At 43.5% G+C, this 23913-nt stretch overlaps 1 protein-coding gene across 3 annotated transcripts in view; it reads right to left on the bottom strand.

The window, feature by feature from the left end:
• The window catches only part of LOC123745531 (transport and Golgi organization protein 1), a 64464-nt gene that overhangs the window by 34513 nt on the left and 6038 nt on the right, over positions 1-23913 (bottom strand). For all 3 annotated transcript variants that reach the window (XR_011224274.1, XM_045726129.2, XM_045726128.2), the window contains exons 2-6: positions 21766-21899; positions 14555-16406; positions 7418-7606; positions 4912-5012; positions 1510-1641 (exon numbers count right to left, since the gene is read on the bottom strand). Coding sequence is in view for 2 of the 3 variants with exons in the window: in XM_045726129.2 (XP_045582085.2) it covers positions 1510-1641; positions 4912-5012; positions 7418-7606; positions 14555-16406; positions 21766-21899 (2408 nt within the window). In the remaining variant the exon portion in view is untranslated. The remainder of the gene's footprint in view (positions 1-1509; positions 1642-4911; positions 5013-7417; positions 7607-14554; positions 16407-21765; positions 21900-23913) is intronic.

Here is a 23913-nt window from a genome sequence, read left to right as displayed (position 1 = left end):
AAGGGCATTTGAAAACCGAGGTTCCACTGTATATAGTAGGTTATCTTTTAAATTATTGGAACTGTATTCATTTAATAACAAAATTTAACCATATTGTCAAACAGTGACAAAATCTTTTCAATTTGTCTATCATAAAAAATTTATAAAGTTAGTTGCATGCTTTCAATGCAAATTAATTTGCAGGTGTGATAAACTACTTGTAGTTACAGGAAAATAACAATGCTCATAGCATCCAATTTTCTTGCTTTAGTTTACCATAGATTTTAAAATCTGGAGTTCTCTAACATTAATCCCTGTTAATCCATGCTTAATTAAGCCACCGAGACAAAGTTTTCAGATTGCATTTCAAAATTTTGTATAAAATTTCTTTACCGAATATGCCATGATCTACTTAATGCAAAATCACACAAATCATAGCCAGCGTAATTTACGAAATGTTTACATTAATCATAATTTGATCCCTCCCCCCCTCCCTCTGACCTACAAGGCATATACACTGTACTGTATCGACTTTTGCAGGCTGCCTCCCTCATTACTTGCATCAAACTTAGAGAATATTTGATCTAGTCTGGCTCATGGGTCCACACACATGCTGGCTCAGGTTATTACTCATTTCCTGCTTCGACTGGGATTATGCACCAAAAGTGAAATGGTTCTTCAGTTCAAAAGGGTTCTTCAGTTCTCACGCACCACCAACTTACCTCTGCCAAAAAATTTTTTTATATCATTTTAAGCACACTTTACAGTTTGCAAAGCCATTGAACTGATTCCTTTAGTTTTCCCCATGAAGCATTCATTCATTAATAGTGTTTCATGTGAACTCAACATTCCAATCACCTGGACTGGGTGGGTCTCATATCATGGACCCCACGCGTGTGAGGCCGTAGCTCTACTGACTGTGCTATGAGCAGTCTTAAAGGAAAGTTTCCAGAAGCAGCATCCTGCTGCTAAACTGGAATTCTCAAACTTTCCCTGACTACTAGGTTAATTGCAAGTTTGGCAGCAGGATGCTGCTTCTGGAAACTTTCCTTTAAGACTGCTCATAGCACAGTCAGTAGAGCTACGGCCTCACACGCGTGGGGTCCACAGTTTGAGACCCCACACACAAAGTCCAGGTGAATGTCATGTTTATTTCCATGGAAGTATGGATGGCAATTTTATGTGAATTCAATATTTACCAACCTATTATTCTTGCTGGTTCCTGCCTATCCAGAAAACATTCTCTGCCACTGTTGGCCACCACTTGTACCTCAGTGAGGAGTCCTCTTAAAGTCAATGATGACAACCACTGTTTCTCAAACTTTCCATTTTTTTGTTATCCTATCAATACAATTGTTCTTTTCTGTCTAATAGCCGACTAGAGCTAATTGCATCACCTCTTCATGTGAATAGACCCATGTGAGTCCCATTCCAAATATAACAATTTTATTGTCACTAAAACATGCACAAAATGTGTGCAGAAGGCAGTATAAGTAATCAAATCTAATAATGAAATTCTGGTACACTTACAACCATGATCAGATGAACAAAGTAGATGGTAATGATAGTGAAGACAACAATAAACAGGAAAACAATTGCTCCAGCAGACATGTGTGGATCAGCCACTTCTGCTTCAACTCCAAATGCTAAGCCTTCTGGTAGCTGAAAAAAAAAACAATTATATATTAAGTATATATTTCAGATATATTTGCAAATGACTATGATTATACTTGTGAATAAAACATATTTCTTTTCGACAGAAACATTGTCTATCAGGTACCACATACAAAATTCTAAAGAGGAATTGACAGGGGGTAGATAAGGACATTATTTTCATATTATCATAGCCCTAAAAGTTTATTGCACGGGTGGTACTTGCACAAGGGGAGACAGGTGGAAGCAGAGTACCCAAATGACCCACAGACAGAATTAGAAAGATTTTTTTCAGTGTCAGTAGTTAGTAAATGGAATGCACTAGGAAGTGATGTGGTGGAGGCTGACTCCATACACAGTTTCAAATGTTGATATGAGAGCTCAAAAAGCTCAGGAACCTGTACACCAGAAGATTGACAGTTGAGAAGCAGGACCAATGAGCTGAAGCTCAGCCTCACAAGCTCAATTAGGTGAGAACAGGGTGTTTTTGGTTGATGGTATACTTATGAACAAACTGCTCACTCACTACTGTAATTCCATCTTACACATTCACAGGAAAAGACACACAAATTTGCAAATACAGTGGGGCCTCGATTTACGATGATAATCCGTTCCCAGAGACGGATCGTAAGTCGAAATATCCTAAGTCGAAGCGATTTTTCCCATAAAAAATAAAGGGAATTGAATTAATCCATTCCACACCCCCAAAAATATTAACTTAAAAAATTTTATATTGAATAAAAAAAAAAATTCTCTAACTACAATACAGTACATATGTTTATCTTACCTTCATGGAGGACTCTTAATGACGTTTGAAAGATGGTGATGAGGGGGAAGTTGGAGAGGTGTTACTGTTTGGAAGGGAAGTTCCCTTCCATTATAACATCAGGAAATGACGCTTTCTCTGGGATATTCTCTCTCCTACGTTTTGCCTGCATGCCATTAGGACCTGGTTGTGGTTCACTGCTTGCTTGTCTCACTAAAAACTTGTCTAACAACACTTGTTTTTCCTTTTGTTTTAACATTTGTCTGTAGTGATGCATCAGTGTCATTGAAAAGGTTAAGGAAACGGCCTACTACAGCTTGCTCTGGGCGAGTCATTTCAACAAAAGTTTGCATTTCTTCCCACAGTCTACAAAACTTACCGATTGTTGAAGGGACATTTTGTTCTGCCGCCTCCTTCCCTGAAGAAATTTGCTCAGCTGCCTCTATGGTCATCCTCACATGTGTTTTCATATGTTGAACCTTACCACTGACATTCTTGTGACCCATTGCATGATATATAATAATCAGTTTTATGTTAAAAAAAGCAAAAAATCACCAAAGAAATGTAATTTCTTGTAAGTGTCATCGTCACTAAGCAGGCGGCTCTAGTAAACTGAGGCAGGTCAGCACGAGCGACGCGCTCGGTCGACCCGAACATGCATCAACGAATATCGTTAGTCGACGACACTATTGTAAGTCGAGTCATATTTTCCGATCAAATTTATATGGTAACTCGAAATTATCATAAGTCAGGGAAATCTTAAGTCGAGGTGCCACTGTATTAGTCGTTTACCAAATTTCTACTTATACAGTTGAATACAATACTCTTAAACATTTAGCTGTACTAAGAAAGTGGTAAATTCATGATAAAATGCCTTAGAACATTACAGGTGAGCCAAGATGTTAAGGCCTGGCATGATGCACTAGGCCTGGTCGCGAGCCTAATTATCAAGGTCGCAAGCCACCAAAGGAAGCCATCCCAGAAAAAGGGCAAAAATTTATTTTAGTTGTACAGTAATTTGTAATAAAATATCTCAAGTTACCTGTCAAATAATCTTATATGATGTATATATACAACATTCCATTCTTAAGAAGCATACATGGTCTGATATTACGTTACTGGAGCAACTTTTGATATTACAATGAGTTATAAACTGTATAGGAAAATCCAGGGTTGAATGTAATGAAACCTGTCTTTCAGGATTTGCTCTGGTGGCTTCCTGAAGTAATCTTGCTGAGACTGCTCCATCCAAATGGGTCACAGACATGGGAGTTCAGTTTGGCCTACCAGGGACCAGAGCCAAAACCCAGCCCACCACAGAGATGCAGGGTGTGACAATGACAGTGATAAAACAAATCACATGACAGCGCATGGCAAGATAACCAAAGCCAGATGTAAACAAAACTTAATGGCAGTTGGCAGAGGCAGAATGAATGACAATTAAATTAAAGCACAGGCACCCCACAAAAACCACTCTCACACAAGAAGAGCAGTCTTGCCAAGCAGGTCTATAGCAGAGCCACACCCAAGACCCACAGGGGGGGGCTTTCCAGTTCTAGCAGGGGTTAGCTGAACCGAGGTAAATAAAGAAAGTCCATGCAATAGTAAAGTTGTGAAACATACTTACGTGAAGCAAACATTAAATACAGGAAATATAAGTACAGGCCCTTGCAAGAGAATGCAAAGGATAGGCAGCCAATACTTATTTGGAAAAATGGAACCAGTGAGGAAACATGGAAAGCACTTGTTGACAGACCCACACCAGGAGCACGACTGGTCCATTGACGCTAGGCAGATCCCAGAGTCCTAAGGCTGCCAACTGGTGGTTGGGGTGTGTAACTAGTGGGGGGGGGGTAACAGTCTAGCTGGCGAGTTCCTTGTCATAAGGGGTGCTGATACTTCTTCGGCATTTTATTTTGGTTTGCTTGACCTTCTTACCTCTGTGTTTTGGTGATCTAGTATTTCCCATTCCCAGTACCTCTGAGTGGAGCAAGCTTTGACTTCTGGTCTCTGGTAGGTGATACTACAACTCACTAGGGCCTTGAGTGACAATACGTTTCGAGTTAGTCGGGTGGCTAGCACCAGGGAGTTACCGAGGAAGCCCTCCCAGAAAATTATACACTATGAACCGATTACCAGCAATAATCTTAAGAAAACAAGCATATTTTATACACATGTAGAGTTCAGGCATGCACAAACACACAAATGAAGTACAGTGTTAGAAATGTGCTATGGTATTAAGGTATGCAGGCACTTCATTTACTTAAAACTCATATCCATTCATCTGTAGTGCATCACCAAACCCAAAACAGGCAAATAATAATACAGTACTGCTAAGCTCATCGTACTATAACATAAGCAGGCACCACAACGAGCTAGCTGGAGATGTCAAAATTACAAATTACCCAACATAACCATATAGTGTAATTACCTCAAGCAAACCACAAGAGCCTAGGAGAACTACTGTGTCACCTCCATCACCGTTGCAATGTAAATAATTTCATCTTACTCACCAAGCTGTGAGAAGCCCTCAGGAACTCCTCAGACAAAGATCCTTCATCTTGGACTACATCAACACCCTCACTATGATCCGCTGTACATACTTTATCTCCTCCTGTAAACATTGGTCTTATGAGTATTAGTGCATAGCATCACAACAATGAACATATAATAGCTATACATTTATTAGCCACATTAATTTCACATACAATGGTACCTTCGTTTTCAAATTTAATCCGTTCCCAGAGATGGGTTGAAAACTGAAAATTCGAAAACCGAACCAAATTTTCCCCTAAGAAATTATGTAAGTTGAATTAATCTGTTCCACACCCAAAAATATTAACTTAAAAATACATTTTTAACATACTACTACATATATTTTGTACTAGAGTATGTACAAGTATATCTTTATTGAGGACTTTTGTTGGCGTATGGAAGAGAGTGAGGAGGGGAGGTGGAGGAGAGGGGATTAGCGATAGGAAGGGGGAGTCACCTTCCATTATAACAGCAGTGATGACATTTCTGAAGTTCTCTCTCTCTCTCTCTCATGTTTTGCAGGCATACCACTAGGACCTGGTTGTGGCTCACTGCTTGCTTGTCTTACTAAGAATCTGTCTAAAGACACTCGTTTTTCCCTACGTTTAACACTTGTCTGTAGTGAGACATCACATTGTCTCACTATGAATATCTTGTTTTTCCTCTATTGTCATACTCACAACTATTTTTTTTATGTTGAATTTTACCACTAATTTTCATGGAACCCATGGCATGGATATATAATAAGAACTTTTATGTTCAGAAGCCAATAAAGCACAAAAACAATGAAATTCTTCACAAAGAATTCAGTGAGGTCGTCACTAAGCGGGAGACGCTGGTAAACAAGCACACCATGTGCTCAGTCAGCCCATGTGTGTATCAACAAACTCAAGCACCGAGTCAACCTCGAATACCGCGTCAAATTTTTCAGAGAAACCGATCTTGAGAACCGAAAAGAGGGGCATACAAAAACCAAGGTTCCACTATACTATGCAGTATTGTAACAATTTAATTTCAAAATTATACAGTACTATGCTGTACTGTACTCTAACACAGGAATGGAATGCCAGTCAAATTCCAGTTACAAGGAGAGATCTAAGCTCCCAGTACCTTGTTTTCTTTATATTCTGGCATATACTGTATATTTTGAAATACTTTTGGAACACGCTACTGATGCAATTTATTCCACTAAATTTGAAAAAAAAGGGTATCTTTGTTTACTTAATCTGTTTTTTCCAAGGTTCTCTCTAATGTGATATGGACACACACAAGCCCTGAGCAGGTGCTCCCACACACATTGTGGGTTATTTATAGTTATGAAAAGTAACTTCTCCCCTCAATAAATACGTTTGCAGCTCAAACAACCTACTGAAGAAAAATGGTGTTGAATGTAATGAAACACCAATTTTTGGCTAAGCCCCAGAGGCTCCGTGAGGCTATCATCACTGATCAAGTGCCATACTACCTAGTGTCATCAGCTGCGGAGTTCTTTTTGCCTACTGGTTACCATGAGGCAGAACTTGGTGCAGAGAGTGAGGGCCTATGATCACTTTATATTTAAAGGTTATCATCTTTGCCATTACCAGAGAAGGCACCCAGAAAGATAGGCGAATCAAAACAAACCACCGTCTGGTTTAAAAAGACCGAAGCCCCAAAAATATCAGAAGAACTCCCCCTAGAAGAAAAGAAACGAAAACTTGGTGAAACTAGCCGGCTCGACTAGGAAAAAGAGGAAAGCCGGGCCAACCGGCTTCAGTTTTTTACTCCAGCACTGTGCCAGCCGACACGTTATTGGGTGTGGTGGTGCACCAGCCGACACGTGATGATGTTAGTACTACTCAGTATACACAGAACTTCCATTTCATCCACTTAAGCCCTATATAGAGAAGCATCAGTTTCCTTAATTATTGCACCAGCAAGTGCTAATTTATCTTACATTCTGATCCAATACAGTATCAAATAGATTTAAATTGGCTTCCCCAATTTCACCTACTAAGAACTAAATAATTAAGAAGCTCAGTTTAAAAAAATGTGAAACAAAATTAATTCTTTTAATCATTGAATCATGTAATAGTTACATGATTCAATGATTTTGTTTTTTGTTTTATCTACTTGGTAGATAAAATTTATTTTATATTTCATTAGCAGCTGGATAAATGGGAATGAATATTTTTATAAATGCTTAAGCTTATCTTTACTCAATCTCCCTTGTGCAAATAACTGAGCAATTATAAAAAACACTTTACTGTTCCTAAAGATAATGTGGTGTGAGCATATTCAATTAGTAAACAAAAATTGAACAAGATTTATAGTTGTGCGATAATTTTGTCTCGCACGCAATATTATTTCTGAAGATACTTTTGGAAAATAACTTGAAAATTAATCTCGTCTAAAATGAGTACAAATTACAAATGTGATCTGTGTTAGATATCAGACCTGTAAGACAACGCTAGTCAAGTACAAATGTTTTGCAACTAAACGCACCCGTTAGATGTACTACATCACTGGAGTCTCCGTGGGATTCCACGGGATAGTCTCGAGACGAAGGCTGAGGCTCTGCATACATTGGTCGTGCAGTACTGGGCCCAGGGTCTTCCTCATCTTCACTTGAAGGGGAAAGATCAGTAGGATCCTCTACTTCAGAAATTGTTGCAACCCTCGGCTCTTCTGTGTCTACAACATATAATTGAACAGGATCATGAGTAAAAGCAGCATCAAGAACTTCTCTATCAGCTAATTGGTCACTTTAATACCATCCTCATTAATAATAAAGGTTATAATCATTTCATTTCCAAATACTAAACTCAAAAGAAGATAATTTTAAGAAGGAATGATTAGGGTTATTCATTTAAATCTCAACATTTGACATCGTGCTTATAACGATGCTATTACTATAATGGCATCCATGAAGCACTGTGGGAACTTGAACACTCAAAAATTAGCAATATCTTCAATATACTTCAAGAGAATTATCTCGAGTCAAATCACCATACATAATTGTTTACAAACTTATGAATATCATTTCTTCTTTTACAATTAAGATTAAAGATTACTTTTAAATCTGTAATTTCAAGGATTTTTTGGCAGTTGTGTATGAACTTAATACAGCCTTTGTTCCACTTGGCACAGACCAGATTCCTACAAAATACTTATTTCTGTGGAGAGCCCCTCCGTTTTCCCAGAGCTTTACCTGGCTGATAAGTATGTATGAAACCGTGGCATCAGTCAATTCAATTGAAGTCCTTACCTACCTAGGATCACGAGCTTGGAACTGGCCCCCTTAAAGGGGCACAAGGAGCAATGGCCTATAGAAACCCCCATGTGGTTGGATGCATTTGGTCTGCCATCTACTGGGTTAGGCACCCAGAAAGTTATGTCCCCCAAAACAGACCCAAACTGGTGAAACATTGCTACCGAAAACTGATCTGCCAAGCAGAACTCCCCAATCTGAAAACAAGCATGACATCACACGCACTGCCTGTCCCTGCAGTTCCCCACCACCCCCGGAGTGGGAAGAGGGAGCCCCAGACCCGCACTGGCTATCTAACCCCAGTTTTGAGGCTGATGTGTTGAGTGGCGGTCATTTGACTCTGGCTCCTGATTCTTGGCAGTGCTGTGCCTTGTGGGATTGTTCTACTGTGTTGTGGTGTGCAAGCCAGGAGTAATTTAAGAAGTACTTGGGCTGCATGCACCTAGGGCCTTCTTCCCTAGGTGCCCTGTAAGTATAGCCCTTGCGGCATGGGGTTGCCTTCCACAAGTCATTCGGGAACTACCTACACAGGGTCTTTTGCTGCTCGGCGATTGCCCGCCATTGGGGTCAGCTTGGGGTTTTCTTAGCCGCTGTTTGGCCTTGGGTAGGAGGTAGTATCATTGCTAGTATGGGCGTAAGGTATTGTGCAGCTTGTCTTATAATATAATAGAGGCCGGTTTTGTTCCCCTGGAGATGCTGTACTTTTGCGGGCTTTATTTCTTTTTGTTTTTGCCGGGTGAGGGTCTGTCCCTTTGTCATAATTCACCTGTTTTTCTGGTGGTCCCCCGCTAGGTCCCCTGTGATTGTACATGTCACAGGGGTTCAGCTATATTTGTTCTCTTGCTAGTTTTGGGTCACAAGTTAGCAGTACCTTGCCTGGGCTTCCCTTAGCAGTCAGCCTAAGGGCCCTGTAAAACCCCACTGGTACTCAGTGGTCGATGGATGTGTCCTCTGAGTCCCATCTTGCTAAGGTCTAAGGTTGCTGTCCCCATGTCTCAGGGTGGCACTCACCATTTTTGCCTCCGTCATGCTGCCTGTTGGGTTGACGACACCTTTGACCTGGAGGCCTGCGAGTGGTATTCGTTGTTGGTTCTCCAGTTCACCCCAGTCTGATAATACTGTTGAGTGGGTGCAGGCATCAGCGGCATTGCGTGCAAGGTTCAGGTTGCTGCAACGCTCTCGGTTGCCTTTCTGGATGCCCCGCTTTCGTTATAGGGACCCGGACTTTGGGCGTTAGTCCCTTCGACTTTACTGTAGTTTCGACCACGCTCCCTCGCCCTTCCCCTGCTACTTGTCCTGCTCCCTCTCCCCTCTCCCCCTTCTGCTACTGGCTCCCAAACATCTAAGGGTATCAGAGTCGGGGCAGGGTTTAGCTGGTGGAAAGAGACTAGCGAATTTGGGGGCTGCCCCATCTGGTTCGGCAACAGAGGCATTTGAACCGGCGGCTCTTGCTGAAGTTTCTGGATCTGACCAGTGGGCCCCCTTCTTTCTTCCCAGCCTTTCTGGAGGACTCCGCCTTTTCTTCAGGTATATTGGGTTAGGAGGACTGCTCTGCTCCGGGTCCTGACATGGAGGATCCCAGGGTTTGGGAGGTTGTCCTGGGGAGGGGGGGGGGAGGTTGTCCTAGGGGGGGGGGGGGCTTGGGGTCCCATTTGACTTCGTTTGGGTGTTGATACTCTCAGCGCAGGGTTTTCTGTTACAGGAGGAGGGGTTTTCTTATCCCCTGCTCCCTGTACCAGTTTGATATGGGTACAGCTCCTCCCCGGGTTTGGTTCCCAGTTCACTTGTGTTCCTCGGTCCCTTCCTTCCAGAGATTTTCGGCTTCCTGCATCCCGCCTAAGGAGGTAGGTTTCGGGAGGTCGTTGTGGCTGACTTCCTGCGTGACCCAGATTTTGCCTCGGTAATAGATCTTTCCTCGTTTGGATTTGGCACAGCTTTTTCTTATTGGGTGCGTTACGAGGTGCTGGAGTCATCCTGGTTGGCAGACTGTCCCTTCTTTTCATTGGGTGCGTGGCATATGCTCTGTCGGACCCACACACTTAAATGGCGAGAAACATCTACTGTTGTTCAGGTTTACCTGGGAGGATGGGGGGCAATTTTGAGCACCTCAATGTGTGCTTGTTCGCCCCTGCTCTTCCTAAGGATGTCAGCCAGGTGCAGCTTCACATGCAGGTTCCTGCCCTTTCGGCATCTCTTGTAGCCGAGGATTTGCGTGCCCTTGGTCATTTGGCTTTGGTCTTGCTTTTCTTTTCCCTTTTTGAGCTGTCTTTGGACTGGCTTGAGGAAGATGTGGAGGCGCTGGGTGCCGTGTGCTTACCTTGGCGGCTCAGGCATCAGTTGCCTTATTGACGTTGTACGCGCCGACCTTCAAGGAGGCGGTGTCTGTTCTTCGCTTCTCACTTCACATGCCGTCAGGCTGTGCTCACTCCCTCTTTGGAATCTGCTTGGGCCCTGTCTCTTAGGTTTTTGGCGCCTTTTTGCTCATTGCTGTTTGCAGTCTGCATTCATGCAGTATTTGCAGACGGCTTCATCTAGTTGTCGGACTTGTTGGTTCTCCGGGGTGGACGTGGGGATCCTGCCCGGAAGGGTTGTGCCAGGGTTCAGGGTTCCCTCAGTCGTGGTAGGCCAACGGTGTCAGTTTCAGAGCAGGCACCTCCTTCAGAGTCGCCGGCATCTGGGCAGCGCGGTGTTCGCTCTGTGTTGGTCGGCTTCTCGTAAGAAGCATCAGCCATTTCGCTGTTCGCCCCGTTGATGGAGCAATGGGAGGGAAGCTCGTGATGTTTGCTCACACCTGGTCCCACAATTTGTGGGCGTTTTGGGTCATTTCATTTGGCCTGCAGTGGCGCTGGGTGGATCCTCCTCCTTTGGGGGAGTTCAGGGTTTGCGGGGCAAGCCTCCTTTTCTCTGCTGTCACGTCATCTTGGAGTATGTGCATTTGGGTGTGGTCGAAACGATGACACCCCTGAGGTGGGTTTCCTGTCTGTTGCCAGTCCTGAAACGGGACTATGGGGATCTGAGGTTCATTCTGGACTTGTCCCATCTGACCCCCCCCTGGGTCTTTTGCCCCTCCATTCGGATGACCAGGTCCGACTTCATTTAGAGGTGGATGCTTGGATGGTATCTCTGGACCTCCGAGATGTGTATTGGCACATCTCAATTCATTCGGGGCTCAGGAACTGGCTCAGTTTTGTTGTGGGGTGTCAAGCTTACCATTTTTGTTGGCTTGAATCTAGCACCTCGCATTTTTACACACCTTACCTGGGTCGTGGTGCCCAGCTTGCTTCTGTTAGGGGTTCAGGTTCTGGCCTACCTCAACGACTGGCTGGTGTGGGCTCCCAGCCAGTCCGTGTGTCTGCTTACCAGGGATTTGGTTCTTTCCCAGCTCGCCAAGTTCAGATTCTTGGTCAACTGGCGATAGTCCCATCTGGTTCCTTCTCAGATTCGGACTTGGATGGGTCTTGATCGAGACTCTAGGACCACTTCCTTGTCTCTCTCTCCAGTATCGTTGCTGCGCCTGCGGTCCCCCACCTTCAGCTGCTTCTGGGAAAGGTCCCAGGTCACTCGTCGATTGCTCGAGCAGCTGTGCGAGATTATGAACTTCGCCGTGCTGGTTTAACCGCCAAGTCTGGTCTGGCTTTGGCATCTGTTCTGGTTTCTGCTGCTCTTGCAATTGATGGGTTCGGCTTTTGAGGGCCTTGTGTCGGGTGCTGCATAGCCAGCTTCCTCTTCAGGTTTTTCGGGGTTCAGTACAGTAGCGCCTACCCGAGCCCTCGCTCAATGTGTTCACGGATGCCTCGTCTCTCGGCTGGGGTTTTGTGACCAGTGCTCACCAGGCTGGCCAGGGTCAGTGGGGTCCATCCTTCCATCAGGCTCACAGAACGGTACGGCAGTGTGGCAGTCGCTTCGGAGGGTTCATGTTGCTCGCGGATCGATGCTCTGGCTCCATTTGGACTGTGCCTTAGTGGTTCATTGCCTGAACCAAGGGAGTTCAATGCGGTCCTCGGCTCTTTGGGGCTGGTCACTTCGGGGCGACTTGTCTACCGAGTTCTCGGGTTTTGTCTCTCCTGGCAGTTCATGTCTAGGGAGTGTCCAACATCCTGGTGGACGGCCTGTTCCAGTTCATTACCTAATCCACAAAATGGACAGTCGACACCAACTTGTTCAGTTGGCTCTGCTGGACATGCAGGTGCCCGGAGGTGGACCTCTTCGCGTCGGTGAGGTCGAGGCGTCTTTCAATGTATGTAGCACACTTCCCCCAACTGCGAGGCCATCTGGATCGATGCCTTTTGGCAGGACTGGTCGAGGTGGGGCTTTGAGTTCTAGCTCATTTGGAGACTTACTAAGGGGACAGTAGTCCTGATGGCCCCAAGGTGGCTGGCCCAGCCTTGGTTTCAGGCGCTGCTTGCTCGGTGTCTGAACCCGGGGACTTTTCCAGGGCTCCGCCTCATTCAGATCAGGCCAGACCAGTACATGACTAGCTCAGTGTTCTCTGATCTTTGTGTCTGGTCTTTCTGGCATGGGTTTATCACCATTGACATAGTGATCAGGTGGCTTTATTGATGCTGTCCCACCTGCATGCTTCATCTCAGCAGCAGTATGGAGTTTCCTGGCGATCCTTTCATCATCATTTCATCTCTTGGAGGTTTCAGGACCATCATCTTATGCCGAATACTGTCATTTCGTATCATACAGGTCTGGTGGAGCTGCTCCTACTTGCATTCGGGGTGGATGTTACTTCTGATCCATTTCACAAGCTGTCTCATGCATTGTTTCACCTCCGGCCTGCTCATGCGGCGCTTGAGCCGTCCTGGTCATTAGACTGGGTGCCCTCTCTTCTGCTCAGTTTATTGTAGCCCCTTCGGTTCAGGATTGTCTTGATAAGGCTCTTCTTGTTGGCATTGGCCTCTGGGGGTTGAGGAGCTTCATGCTCTTATCCGGTGCAGGTGTTTTTGCTCTTTCGGTCCTAGTGGGAGGTTGTTCGTTTGCAGCAGTCTCCTTTTCCGGCGAAGTTTGAGACGGTCGCTTCCCAGAGGGGTTCTTGGATTGTTGCTTGGTTGGTTGGTTTGGCCAGAGGTGCTTCATGTGTTGTGTCCAGTTGCAGCTCTTAGCCGTTATTTGCGCGCCACGACTTCGGTGACCGGGAAAGCACTTTGGGTGGACCCAGTTTCCTTCTTCCCCTGTTCCAGGGCTCGGGTCTCCCAGGTCGTCCACAGGGCTATTCGGTCAAGCCAGCCTGTAGTCTCTCCTCGTGCCCATGATGTTCGCAAGTTTACTGCTTTAGCTGCCGTTTTTCGTAATTTATTTTGGTCTTACATTCGGGCGTGAGGGTTTTGGAGGTCGAACAGGATCCTGGCTGCCTGTTATCACAATGTTCCTGGCCCTAGTCAGGCATGTGTCACTTTAGGTCCTGCTTGATACCTGCTTGATGGGGTTCTGGGAGTTGTTCTACTCCCCAACCCCCAGCATTGAATGTAATGAAACGCCATCTTCTGGGCGAGTCCCGGAGGCCCCCCTGGCTCCTGATTCTTGGCAGTGCTGTGCCTTGTGGGATTGTTCTACTGTGTTGTGGTGTGCAAGCCAGGAGTAATTTGAGCCAGGAGTAAAAATGCGAAAACTGCCAACAGTTTTCGCATTTTTGATGTCCAGCCTCGGTACTGGACAGCTGGCACAGGGTCTTGGGCTCCGCCCTTCCCCCTCCCAGAAAGGGGGGGACTCTGTGTGGACAGGCAGCAGGGCAGTGGGTGTCACATCATGCTTGTTTGCTTGTTTTCAGATTAGGAAGTTCTGCTTAGCAGTTCAATTTTCGGAAGTATGTTTCACCAGTTGGGGTCTGTTTTGGGACTCCTACCTTTCTGGGTGCCTGACCCGGTAGATGGCAGACATAGAATGCTTCCAACCACATGGGGGTTTCTATAGGCCACTGCTCCTCATGCCTCTCTGACGGGACGGGGCCAGATTCTGTCTCGTGGTCCCCGGTAGGCTAGAACTCCAATCAAATTGACAGATTCCACGGTCTAATACATACATAGCCTCCCGGTATAGCTCCGAGGAGCCTCTGGGACTTGCCCAGAAAATGGTGTTTCATTACATTCCATGCTGGTTTTATTTGTGAACTACAACTTTAATTTTCAACAAGATCAGACATATTATTAATCAACTATCGTTCTAAAGAACAGCATAATTAACAAATTTATTTAAATTTTTATTAATGAAAACTTTTACTACAAGAGTTACTTTTACTACTTTTAACAATGCATAATGTAACTAACAGATTTCATATTGCAAAAGTTTTGTCTTCTTTAAAGATAAATCATATTGCCTAAATGTACACCCTCTAATATGAAAAGCAATGCTGGTCTAAGTATCCTTACCTATATCAACATGTGTATCCTCTTCTCCTATTGCTCCTTCACCACTGTCATGCACACCATCTCCCACAGGAGGCTGGTCATCAATCTCCAGAGATATTTGTGGAGGTTCCTCCAGAGTGGATGAAACTGAAGAATGAGGATCGTCACCTGCTGAGGAAGGGACATTTTCCCGGGTGGTGAAAGTATTATATTCTTCTTCTTTATGATACGGGGTCTGTACAACATTTTCTGGGATTTCAGTGTCATCTATGGGAACATTGTCAATAGCTGCAATAGTGGAGGAATCAGTTGGGTCTGTCTCTGAACCTTCTCTTCTACCATCTTCCGAGACATTATTAGCCTCTACTTCCTCGGCCTCTTTCAATACTAACAGAGCTTCTGGGGAATCGGTGCCACTGGTAGATTCCTCTACTTCCAAATTGTGTGTTTTTTCAGAGCTGCCAAACAAAGAAGAAAAGAACCCTTCACTTTCTGCCACTGCCTGAATATCAGAGGCTTCAACACCTGAACTGGGCTTTGGTCCACCAATTTCTTCAGGAATAGGTATTTCATCTGTTGCACCAATACTATCACCAGCATTTGTATTAATGGTAGGGGACGCATCAGTACTCCCTTCATTAATACTTTCCACATTTTCTTGGCTGTAATTGGATTTGCTCCCCTTTTCTTCACTATCTGTATTTATATCTTCTTTGTCATCACTATCTTCTTCCTTGCTTTCTTCAATAGCCGTTTTATCTTCAGCATTAACCCACGATGATACTGTTGTAGCAACATTAAACAACCATGATGAAGATGGACTAATATCTGAATTAGCTATATTTTCCAACACTATGGGTGCCTTTTCAAAAGGCAAAATGGGAGTGATCTGTTCTGAATTTTCAACTATATAAGTTGAACTTATAACATCTGGAGCTACTGAAGCAATAGCTTCTAAGCTTGGTGCTACTGTAGGTTTGGTATTAACAACTTGAGGTTGAGCCGTTTCAAATGTCGTCAGAGAAAGTGATGGATGTGGATGTGCCGACACCAAATTTTCAGCGACTCCCGAAAAGGCTTCAAGAACAGTAGACGACGACTCAACAGGAGTCGAGACAGTGACAGTAACATCATCCAAATATACTGTAGTACCATCAATTACTTCATAATTTACTGGAGAGCTATCAACACTGTCTACGCTTTTTGCATCATCAACGTCAAAACCATTCTTTGTTGACTCATTTAGCTCAGTGGTATCATCAGCTGCAACTAAATCCAAAAGGCTTCCATTCTTTTCAAGCATTTCTGTAATTGACTCATTTTCACCTGCAGTGTCAAACTGCTCAACGTTCTCCTCCTCTTTTTCTTTCTTGCCGTCATTGTTTTCTTCATCAGAATCACTAATTAAATCATTTAACTCTTCCTTTGTATCTTCTCTCTTGACATCCTCCACTCCCTCTTCCTTACTTTCATGTTCATCAACGTCTTCACTGCCAGTTTCATCACCCTGTGAATGCTTTGGCAGCTCTTGGCTTTCATCTGTACTCTCTTTATCTTCATAAGTTGGCCCTTCTCTCTCTGCATGGTGGGGCTGCTCATCTTCAGTCTTTACTTTTAAGCGATTATACTCAACATCCTCAGCACTAATGGCAATTTCTTCTAATCTCAATACTTTATCCTCATTCGCATCATTTTGCGTTAATTCATTAGTTTTACTCGAATCTTCATTGTCTATACTGTATTTATCATCGTTATCCCAAGTATTTTTGTTATCAATAAAGGCTTCAGTTGGCACTTTATATTTAAGATCTTTTATAAACAATTTGTTTTCACGAACATATTGCTTTGGCACGTATCCCCTTTTCCCTTTGATCTGAGAAAAAAAAAAAATAAGGTTTTATATAGACATGAAAAGACATCCAATAGACATGAAAATTATTTAAGGATAGTAAGTACAGTACAGCAAACCCACTTCTGCAATTATTTAACTAGGTATGTTTCAAATGTAATCAATAAAGAGGGGTATCCCCAGAAATATGTATCTTAAGATCCAAACACCCAAAGTTTAAAGTAACAAGGCACTTTTTTCTGGTAGAGCCTCGGTGGCTCCCTGAAGCTACCTTGCTTCAGGAAGATACAGAACCAGAAAACAGGAGTGGTTCAATAGAAATTGAGAGAGGGCAAGAAAGGAAAAGACAAGAAAATGGGTTCAATATTGGAAGAGGCCTAACAAACATACTATCATTACAAGCAAGCAAGCAAGCAAGCAACACAATACACAGCAATGAGGAGAGTGGCAGAAAGGAACTTTGAGAAGGGGATAGCAGAGAATGTAAAACAGATCCAGGCCTTTTCTATAAATTCATTAAAAGCAAGCTGCATGCAAAGGATAAAATCCAGAGATTGAGAAAGGGAAACAGGGCTACTGAGAATGAAGAAATGAGTGAAAGGCTAATTGAATAGTTCCAAAGTGTATTTATACAAAATGAGAATTTCAGAGAGCTGGACCCACTGCCAATTCTAGAGCACTCCATAGAATACATAGAGGTATCTCAAGACAAAGTGAAAAAGTTACTCGAGGGGCTAGGAAGAAATAAAGCAGTTGGACCTTATGGAGTTTCACCTTGGGTGCTGTGAGTATGTGCAGCTGAGCTAAGCATTCCACTCCAATTAATATTCCAGACATCTTTGTGCACAGTAATCTTAGATAAATGCAAAAATGCAAACATAGTACCAATCTATACAAATGGTAGCCGAGAAAACCTTCAAATTATAGACCCGTATCACTAACAAGCGTAGTAGTCAAAACACTAGAAAAAAATAGTCAAAACCAAATGGGTTGAACACCTGGAGAATAATGACAACGGACAAACAGTGATTTTCAAACGGAAAGATCCTGTGTAACAAATCTACTTAGTTTTTCTGATAAAGCCACAGAGATTCTACAGGAAAAAAGCGGTTGGGCTGGCTGTGTATCTGGACCTTGAAAAGGCTTTTGACAGAGTCCCACACAAGAAGTTGTTCTGGTAACTGTAACATGCTGTCCTGGCTTGTACAGTACTGTCTTGTCTTGAGTACTGCTCAGTGCTCATTTCCCCCCTTCAGAGCAGGAGTGATTGCTGAAATAAACGGAATACAGAGAACACATACAGCATACAGAGACACGATAAAGCACCTAAATTATTGAGATCATCTCAAAGCTCTCCAAATGTACTCACTAGAAAAGAGACGAGATGAAATAATATATACGTGTAATACTGGAGGGCCAGGTCCCAAAGATACAGAGTAAAATAACAATATACTGGAATGAACGACAAGGAAGAAAATGCAGAATAGAACCAGAGAAGAGCAGGGGGTGCCATAGGCACAATCAGAGAATATTGTATAAACATCAGAGGTCCACAGTTGTTCAACATCCTCCCAGCGAGTATAAGAAATACTGCCAGAACAACCGTGGACATTTTCAAGAGAAAACTAGATAGTTTTCTTCAAGAAGTGCCGGACCAACTGGGCTGTGGTGGATAAGTGGCCTGCAGGCCACTCCAAACAACAGCCTGTTGGACCAAGCTCTAAAGTCATGCCTAGCTTCGGGCCAGGCCTTGGAAAGTAGAACTACTCCCAGAACCCCATCAAGCAGGTATGCTAGTGGGGGTAACAAGGAGACTTCTGACATGGTTGAAAAATTATCTAACTGACAGACAGATGAGAGCAGTAACGATAGGCAATGTATCCGACTGGAGTGGTGTTACTAGCGGAGTACCACAGGGTTCAGTTCTTGCACAAGTAATGTTCATTGTTCACAAACAATTTACCAGAAGGAATATAGAATTATATGAACATGTACCCACCGGCAGGACGGAACCAACGGACCTAAGGGGACGAGGAACTGAACCCGGGGAGAGGCCAACGCCCAACAAACTTGTACGCAGAGGAGGGGACAGGAAAACCCCACTCCCTGTAACCGCAAGCCCTGCTCAGAGGGTAGTAGAAAAATCACGGCGGGATCCAACGGAGCCCAAGGCCCCCAAGTCAGCCCCTCCCCAGCCCCGGGAATCTCCACGGAAGGACCCGGGGCCGAGCCGTTTCCCTAAAGCCCCAGCCTCAAGAAAAAGCCGGGGCAGCCCAAAAAATACCAAGGAAGGGAGCCCACTGGCAGACCCATATGTCACGGCTGGAGGAACAGGCTCGAATGCCCCTGCCGCCACCCCAGAAGAGGCAATCCCCCATGATCGCCCGAGTCTCAAGACCAATGAAACCCCGCCCCGACCCCGAAACCCACAGACGGTCCAGAGCCGGATGCAGGGAGGAAAGGGGGGACCAGACAACCACAACAGGGGAAAGACAAGGGGGTGCGGACAGAACAAAACCGAAGAATGTCACTAATGTGTCCACAAAAAATGTTTGTCACAATAGTACTTTTCAATATTCAATTTATTTACAATATGTACACTCTCACTATTCACAGTCATACACTATTATACGCTCAGTATTTCAGAAGTGAGTGATAAAGAAGCAGTCCATGGTACACAGCACGACTTTGCACTCTATGCACCAAGTACACAAAGATTTTCGCTTCCTATTTCCAAGTTCTGTGTGCTTGCAAAAAACGCACTCGCGTACACCCTTGGCTTTAGTTCCTGTAGGTGGTATGTAAGCAAGCATGTGAAGTATAAGGTGGGATTGAAAAGATATAGGAAAAGATCAACGACAATGTATGTCCTGGTATCACTCATATCTTCACCTGTATATGGAAAAATGGGTGCAACACTAACATTAGAATCAAATTGTAGTTTGTGTGCTACAAAATCATCACAGTCCTCCCTTGCCTATTCACCCGTGCTCTTTGTACAGGGCACCACCACTGAAAAAACTCCACCATGGAAGCCACTAACTCACTGTTCATTACTCCTACTTGTATCAGAAGCATCATTACTGAACCAAGAAAAACGAATCATCTATAGTATCACATTATTCAAAAATTGGAGATGACACGGGTGATGATAATGGCGAGTGTGATTGCCTGAGAGGCCATAGCACACTTGGCGCTCAGCCTCTACTGGATACGCTCGCTGTATTGTCCTCGTCCGTGTTGTATCACTTGTATCCAACATTTGTGTTAGGTCTTTATTGTGCCTTGCTTCATCAATATTACTAGCCCATATCTTCAAAAAATAAAGTCTGATTTTCACCATCAGAGAGCGATCTTTCAACACCACGTTAGACAGGGGATTGGAAGCCAGAAGCATGAGTACCACCCATGGTTGCTCACTCAGAACTGAGCCAGCCAGCAGGCCCAGGGCATGCTGGGAATTTGTTTCATGATGACTGCCTCTCACTGGAAGTCCTAGGTGTCCATATCATACCCACTGCACTAGCGTTTTTGAATCGTACGATATCTTAAACTCGGGTTTTCTCGGCCTGCACAATGCCTACTTAAGTATTGTCGGGTGGCATAGTGCAGTGTGCTGTGTTAAGCAGGCTGCACCAGCCGCAGTGCACCCCACCAGCCGATAAACATCCCATGGCCCCTCTATGGGCCACAGTAGTGATGGAAGAGTTATTCCTCTGATTCTCCTGATTACCTGATCCGGCATTCTCTGATCAGGGTTCGGATAATTTTCTATCAAACTTCTCTGTATCCGAACAGAAATTTGGATAACCATAAATTTGGCTGGATAACAGACTGGCAGAGAGCCACTCAAATTCGCATAGTTTTCTAGCAAAACTTCGCCATATTGAACTGAAATTTGGATAACCAGTGATTATGTTACGTAAATTTTCAGGAACTACACATTTCAAGATTTTCAGTATCACACAAGAAACTAAACAAGGAAAGCTGAAGTTTCCCCTTTAAATTATATTTTTGGTTTAGTGTGGAAATGAGAATTATAGTGGTTGTGGTAAAAAAAAAAATTGCAAATACAGTATGCTCATTTTTGCAGTTCCCCCTGTAAGAATTCTGCTTATCCAAATGTCTGGCTTATCCAGTGCGGGGCCTTCCCATATAATTCAGGTAAGTGTGCTTAGACAGTACAGTATTTGATTAATGTTACTGGGCCAAGTCAGTCATGTGTGGCTTTGGGCCATGTTGCCCGGCCTGGTTTCTCTTCTCTGACTTAGGTGCCTGCTGAATCTCCACCTCCTTGATAAATCCCTTTTTGTTCTCTAGAGTTAGATTAGTTTCAGGGGGACCACAATGGGCTCCCTCAAGAAACCCAGCATTGAGTGTAATGAAATGCCAATTTCTGGAGGAGCGTCGATGGCTTCCTGTCTCCCTCCCACCCTCCAGGTTCATAGGTTCATTGTGGGTTTGTTCACCACAAAGTTCATTTTGAGCTCTTAAGTGAATCCCTTGTTCCATGCAACTCTCTTGCAGTAATTCTTTAATCGATTATCAAGGTCTCACGTTCTGCGAACCTTCCAGTTGTCTGTAAAGCTGCACTGACTTTCTGCAAGCTTTTTCTGGTGAGGTGGTGGGCTGTCACCTGCTCTCTCTCTGCCTCTGAGGGGGGGCCAGGTTCTGACTCTGATCCCTGGTAAGCCAAGCAGATCTAGCCACAGCTGATGTGACCTTTTAGTATGAAGTAATCTCGGGAAGATAGCTTCAAGGAGCCACAAGGGGCTGCCTCCAGAAACTGTAGTTCTCTACTTAGGTAATAATAGTTACACCAAATATCAGCTGGTCAGTTTTTAATTGCAAAATCTGAATGCACAAAAACCATCAATGTATGCAATAAAATGCCCCTTTCTGGGCGAGCCCCAGTGCCTCCCTGAAAGTATGTCACCGAGATAGCTTCCAAATACAGTACTAAATCACATCAGTCATAGGTGTTCTGTTGGCTTACTGGAGACCAGAGCCTCAAAAAGACAGAGCGGATGAGATCATTATGATCACCCTCACCGGAAAACAACCAGTTTGTATCCCTAAACATCAGGGATGCTAAAATCTTTATCAAAAAAGAAAACATTAAGAAGAACGTAGAGGGGGTGCAGTCAAAGAAAAATTCAACATGCCTTTGTTAAATTAATACTTCATAAATACAAAATGTAATAATAATCTCAAACCCAGTCTCATTGACCCCCTTTATAAGCACTAGTCCTGTGCACCTTCAAAATGTTATCAACTTTGAAGTCTACTCTTTTCTTTGGGTTCTCTACAGTATTCCAGAAACGGGTCCAGAAACTTAGTTCTCTGACTATAGAATTCGCTACAACACAAACAGACCACTCACCTCCACTCCCCAAAGATCTTCCCTGCTTCCAGCTTCTTTGCTATATACAGTTACTTCTACACCATTGGCAAAGGATAGAATTTTTTCATCGTTGCTGTTGTAGTTAAGGACTGTAATACCCTTCGACACTGGCTCTGGAGGAATAAAACTGGTTATCAAAACACTGCAAGGAATAACTAGGAAATTTTATTAATTTAAAATAAACCCTACAAAAATTATACCATCCAACAGTGACTGTAGAGGTATATACCTATACACAATATGGACTCTTTGAATGCAAAAAACAAGCATTTAATGTAATGAAATGACAATTTGTGGTTGAGCCCCGGTGGCTTCCTGACGCTACTATATGCCGAGATAGTACCATTAACTCTGCCCATCCTCATAAACAAAGGCCAAAGTCCATTCCATGCACCCGCCAAAGCCCGTTTACGAATGAAAAAACGGATTACACATGATTCACAACTGATGACATTCGAACACTTCTCAAACAAGTGCTTCTCTGACAATTTTTGATCGCACCACAATGCTGTAAATGCTTCACCCACATACTACAAATAAAATAATCACCAACAGAACCTAAACACCTAACCTAACTAATGCCTAAAGTATTCGTACTTTACAAATATATAATATAATTTTCTATTTGAGGAAATTCCTATTTTGAATGAACAGCATGATTGAAGGGTTGATCGACTAGGGTGCATGCAGCCATGAAGTTGTATAGGCCTAGTGGGGACAAGAGCCAGAACTTGGCCCACTCAAAAAATGGGTGGGCCATGCATGAGCAGGCTGGAGGTGAAACAAGATAATTACTCAACAAATTACCCAAGTAGTTACAAGACAAGAAGGTTACACCATGAGCGTACCGCTTGTGGAGTCCCGTCTTCCCAGTACTCTTTGTTGTACAACGCTTTGAAACTACTGACAGTTTTGGCCTCCTCCACCTTCTCATTTAACTTATTCCAACCATCTATCACTTTGTTTGCAAAAGAAAACTTTCTAATATTTTTTGGCACCCTTGTTTCCTTAGCTTGAATCTGTGTCCTTTTGTTCTTGAAGCTGCTGGTTTCAGGAATTTTCAACTGTATATTTCACAGATTCCTATTCGTATTTTGTAAGTGGTGATCATATCACCTCTTTTTCATCTATCTTCTAGTTTTGGCATGTTTAACACCTCTAGTCTATCCTCATAACTCTTGCTTTTCAGTTCTGGAAGCCATCTAGCATGCCTTTGCACCTTTTTCTGTTTATTTGTGCTTCTTGAGATATGGGAACCAAACAAATGTGGCATATTCCAACATTGGTTTCTCTAAAGTCATGAACAGTTTCTTTAGTATTTCCCCATCCATATAATTAAAAGCAAGTCTGAAGTTGGAAAGCAACACATATGTTCCTCTCAATGTTCTTTGTGTTACTCTGGCAACAGCTTACTATCCAAAACCACCCCCTAGGTCTCCTCCTTTATTAGAGTTCTTTAATTCCTTTCCACATAATTTATAAGATGTGTGTGGTCTATTTTCTCCAATTCCACATTCCATAACATGGCATTTATTCATATTGAACATCATTTGCCACTTGACGGTCCAAGCACTTATTTTACCTAGATCAATTTGAAGGACATGACAATCGTCTGCATCTCCTATCTTCCCCAGTACCTTAGCAACATCCAAACATGTTTATAATTCTGTATTCCTTTCAGAAGATCATTTATGTAGACTGAGCATTACTGGTGCAAGAACTGATCCCTATGGCACTCCACTAGAAACACTCCAGTCAGATACATTGTCTTTTATTACTGCCCTCATCCGTCACTTAAAAATTTGTCATATATGTCGGAAGTCTGCGTGTCACAACCTCTAGCAGGTTCCAGATTTCAGAACAGCATCTTGTGGGGGACTATGTCATAAGCCATTTTTAGGTCCAGGTACACTTTCAATACAACTCTTTCTTTCCTGTAGTATCTCTGTGGCTGTGTCATTAAAAACCATCATTGAATGTAATGAAACCCCATTTTCTGGGCGAGTCCCGGAGGCTCCCCGGAGCTATACTGGGCTGATGTGAATGTATTAGACCATGGCATCAGTCAGTTTGATTGGAGTTTCAGCCTACTGGGGACCGCAAGCCAGAACCAGGCCCCCTCAGAGG

Source organism: Procambarus clarkii, chromosome 71 (assembly GCF_040958095.1).
Source record: "Procambarus clarkii isolate CNS0578487 chromosome 71, FALCON_Pclarkii_2.0, whole genome shotgun sequence".
Classification (NCBI taxonomy): domain Eukaryota; kingdom Metazoa; phylum Arthropoda; class Malacostraca; order Decapoda; family Cambaridae; genus Procambarus; species Procambarus clarkii.
This window is presented reverse-complemented; position numbering and strand designations above follow the sequence as displayed.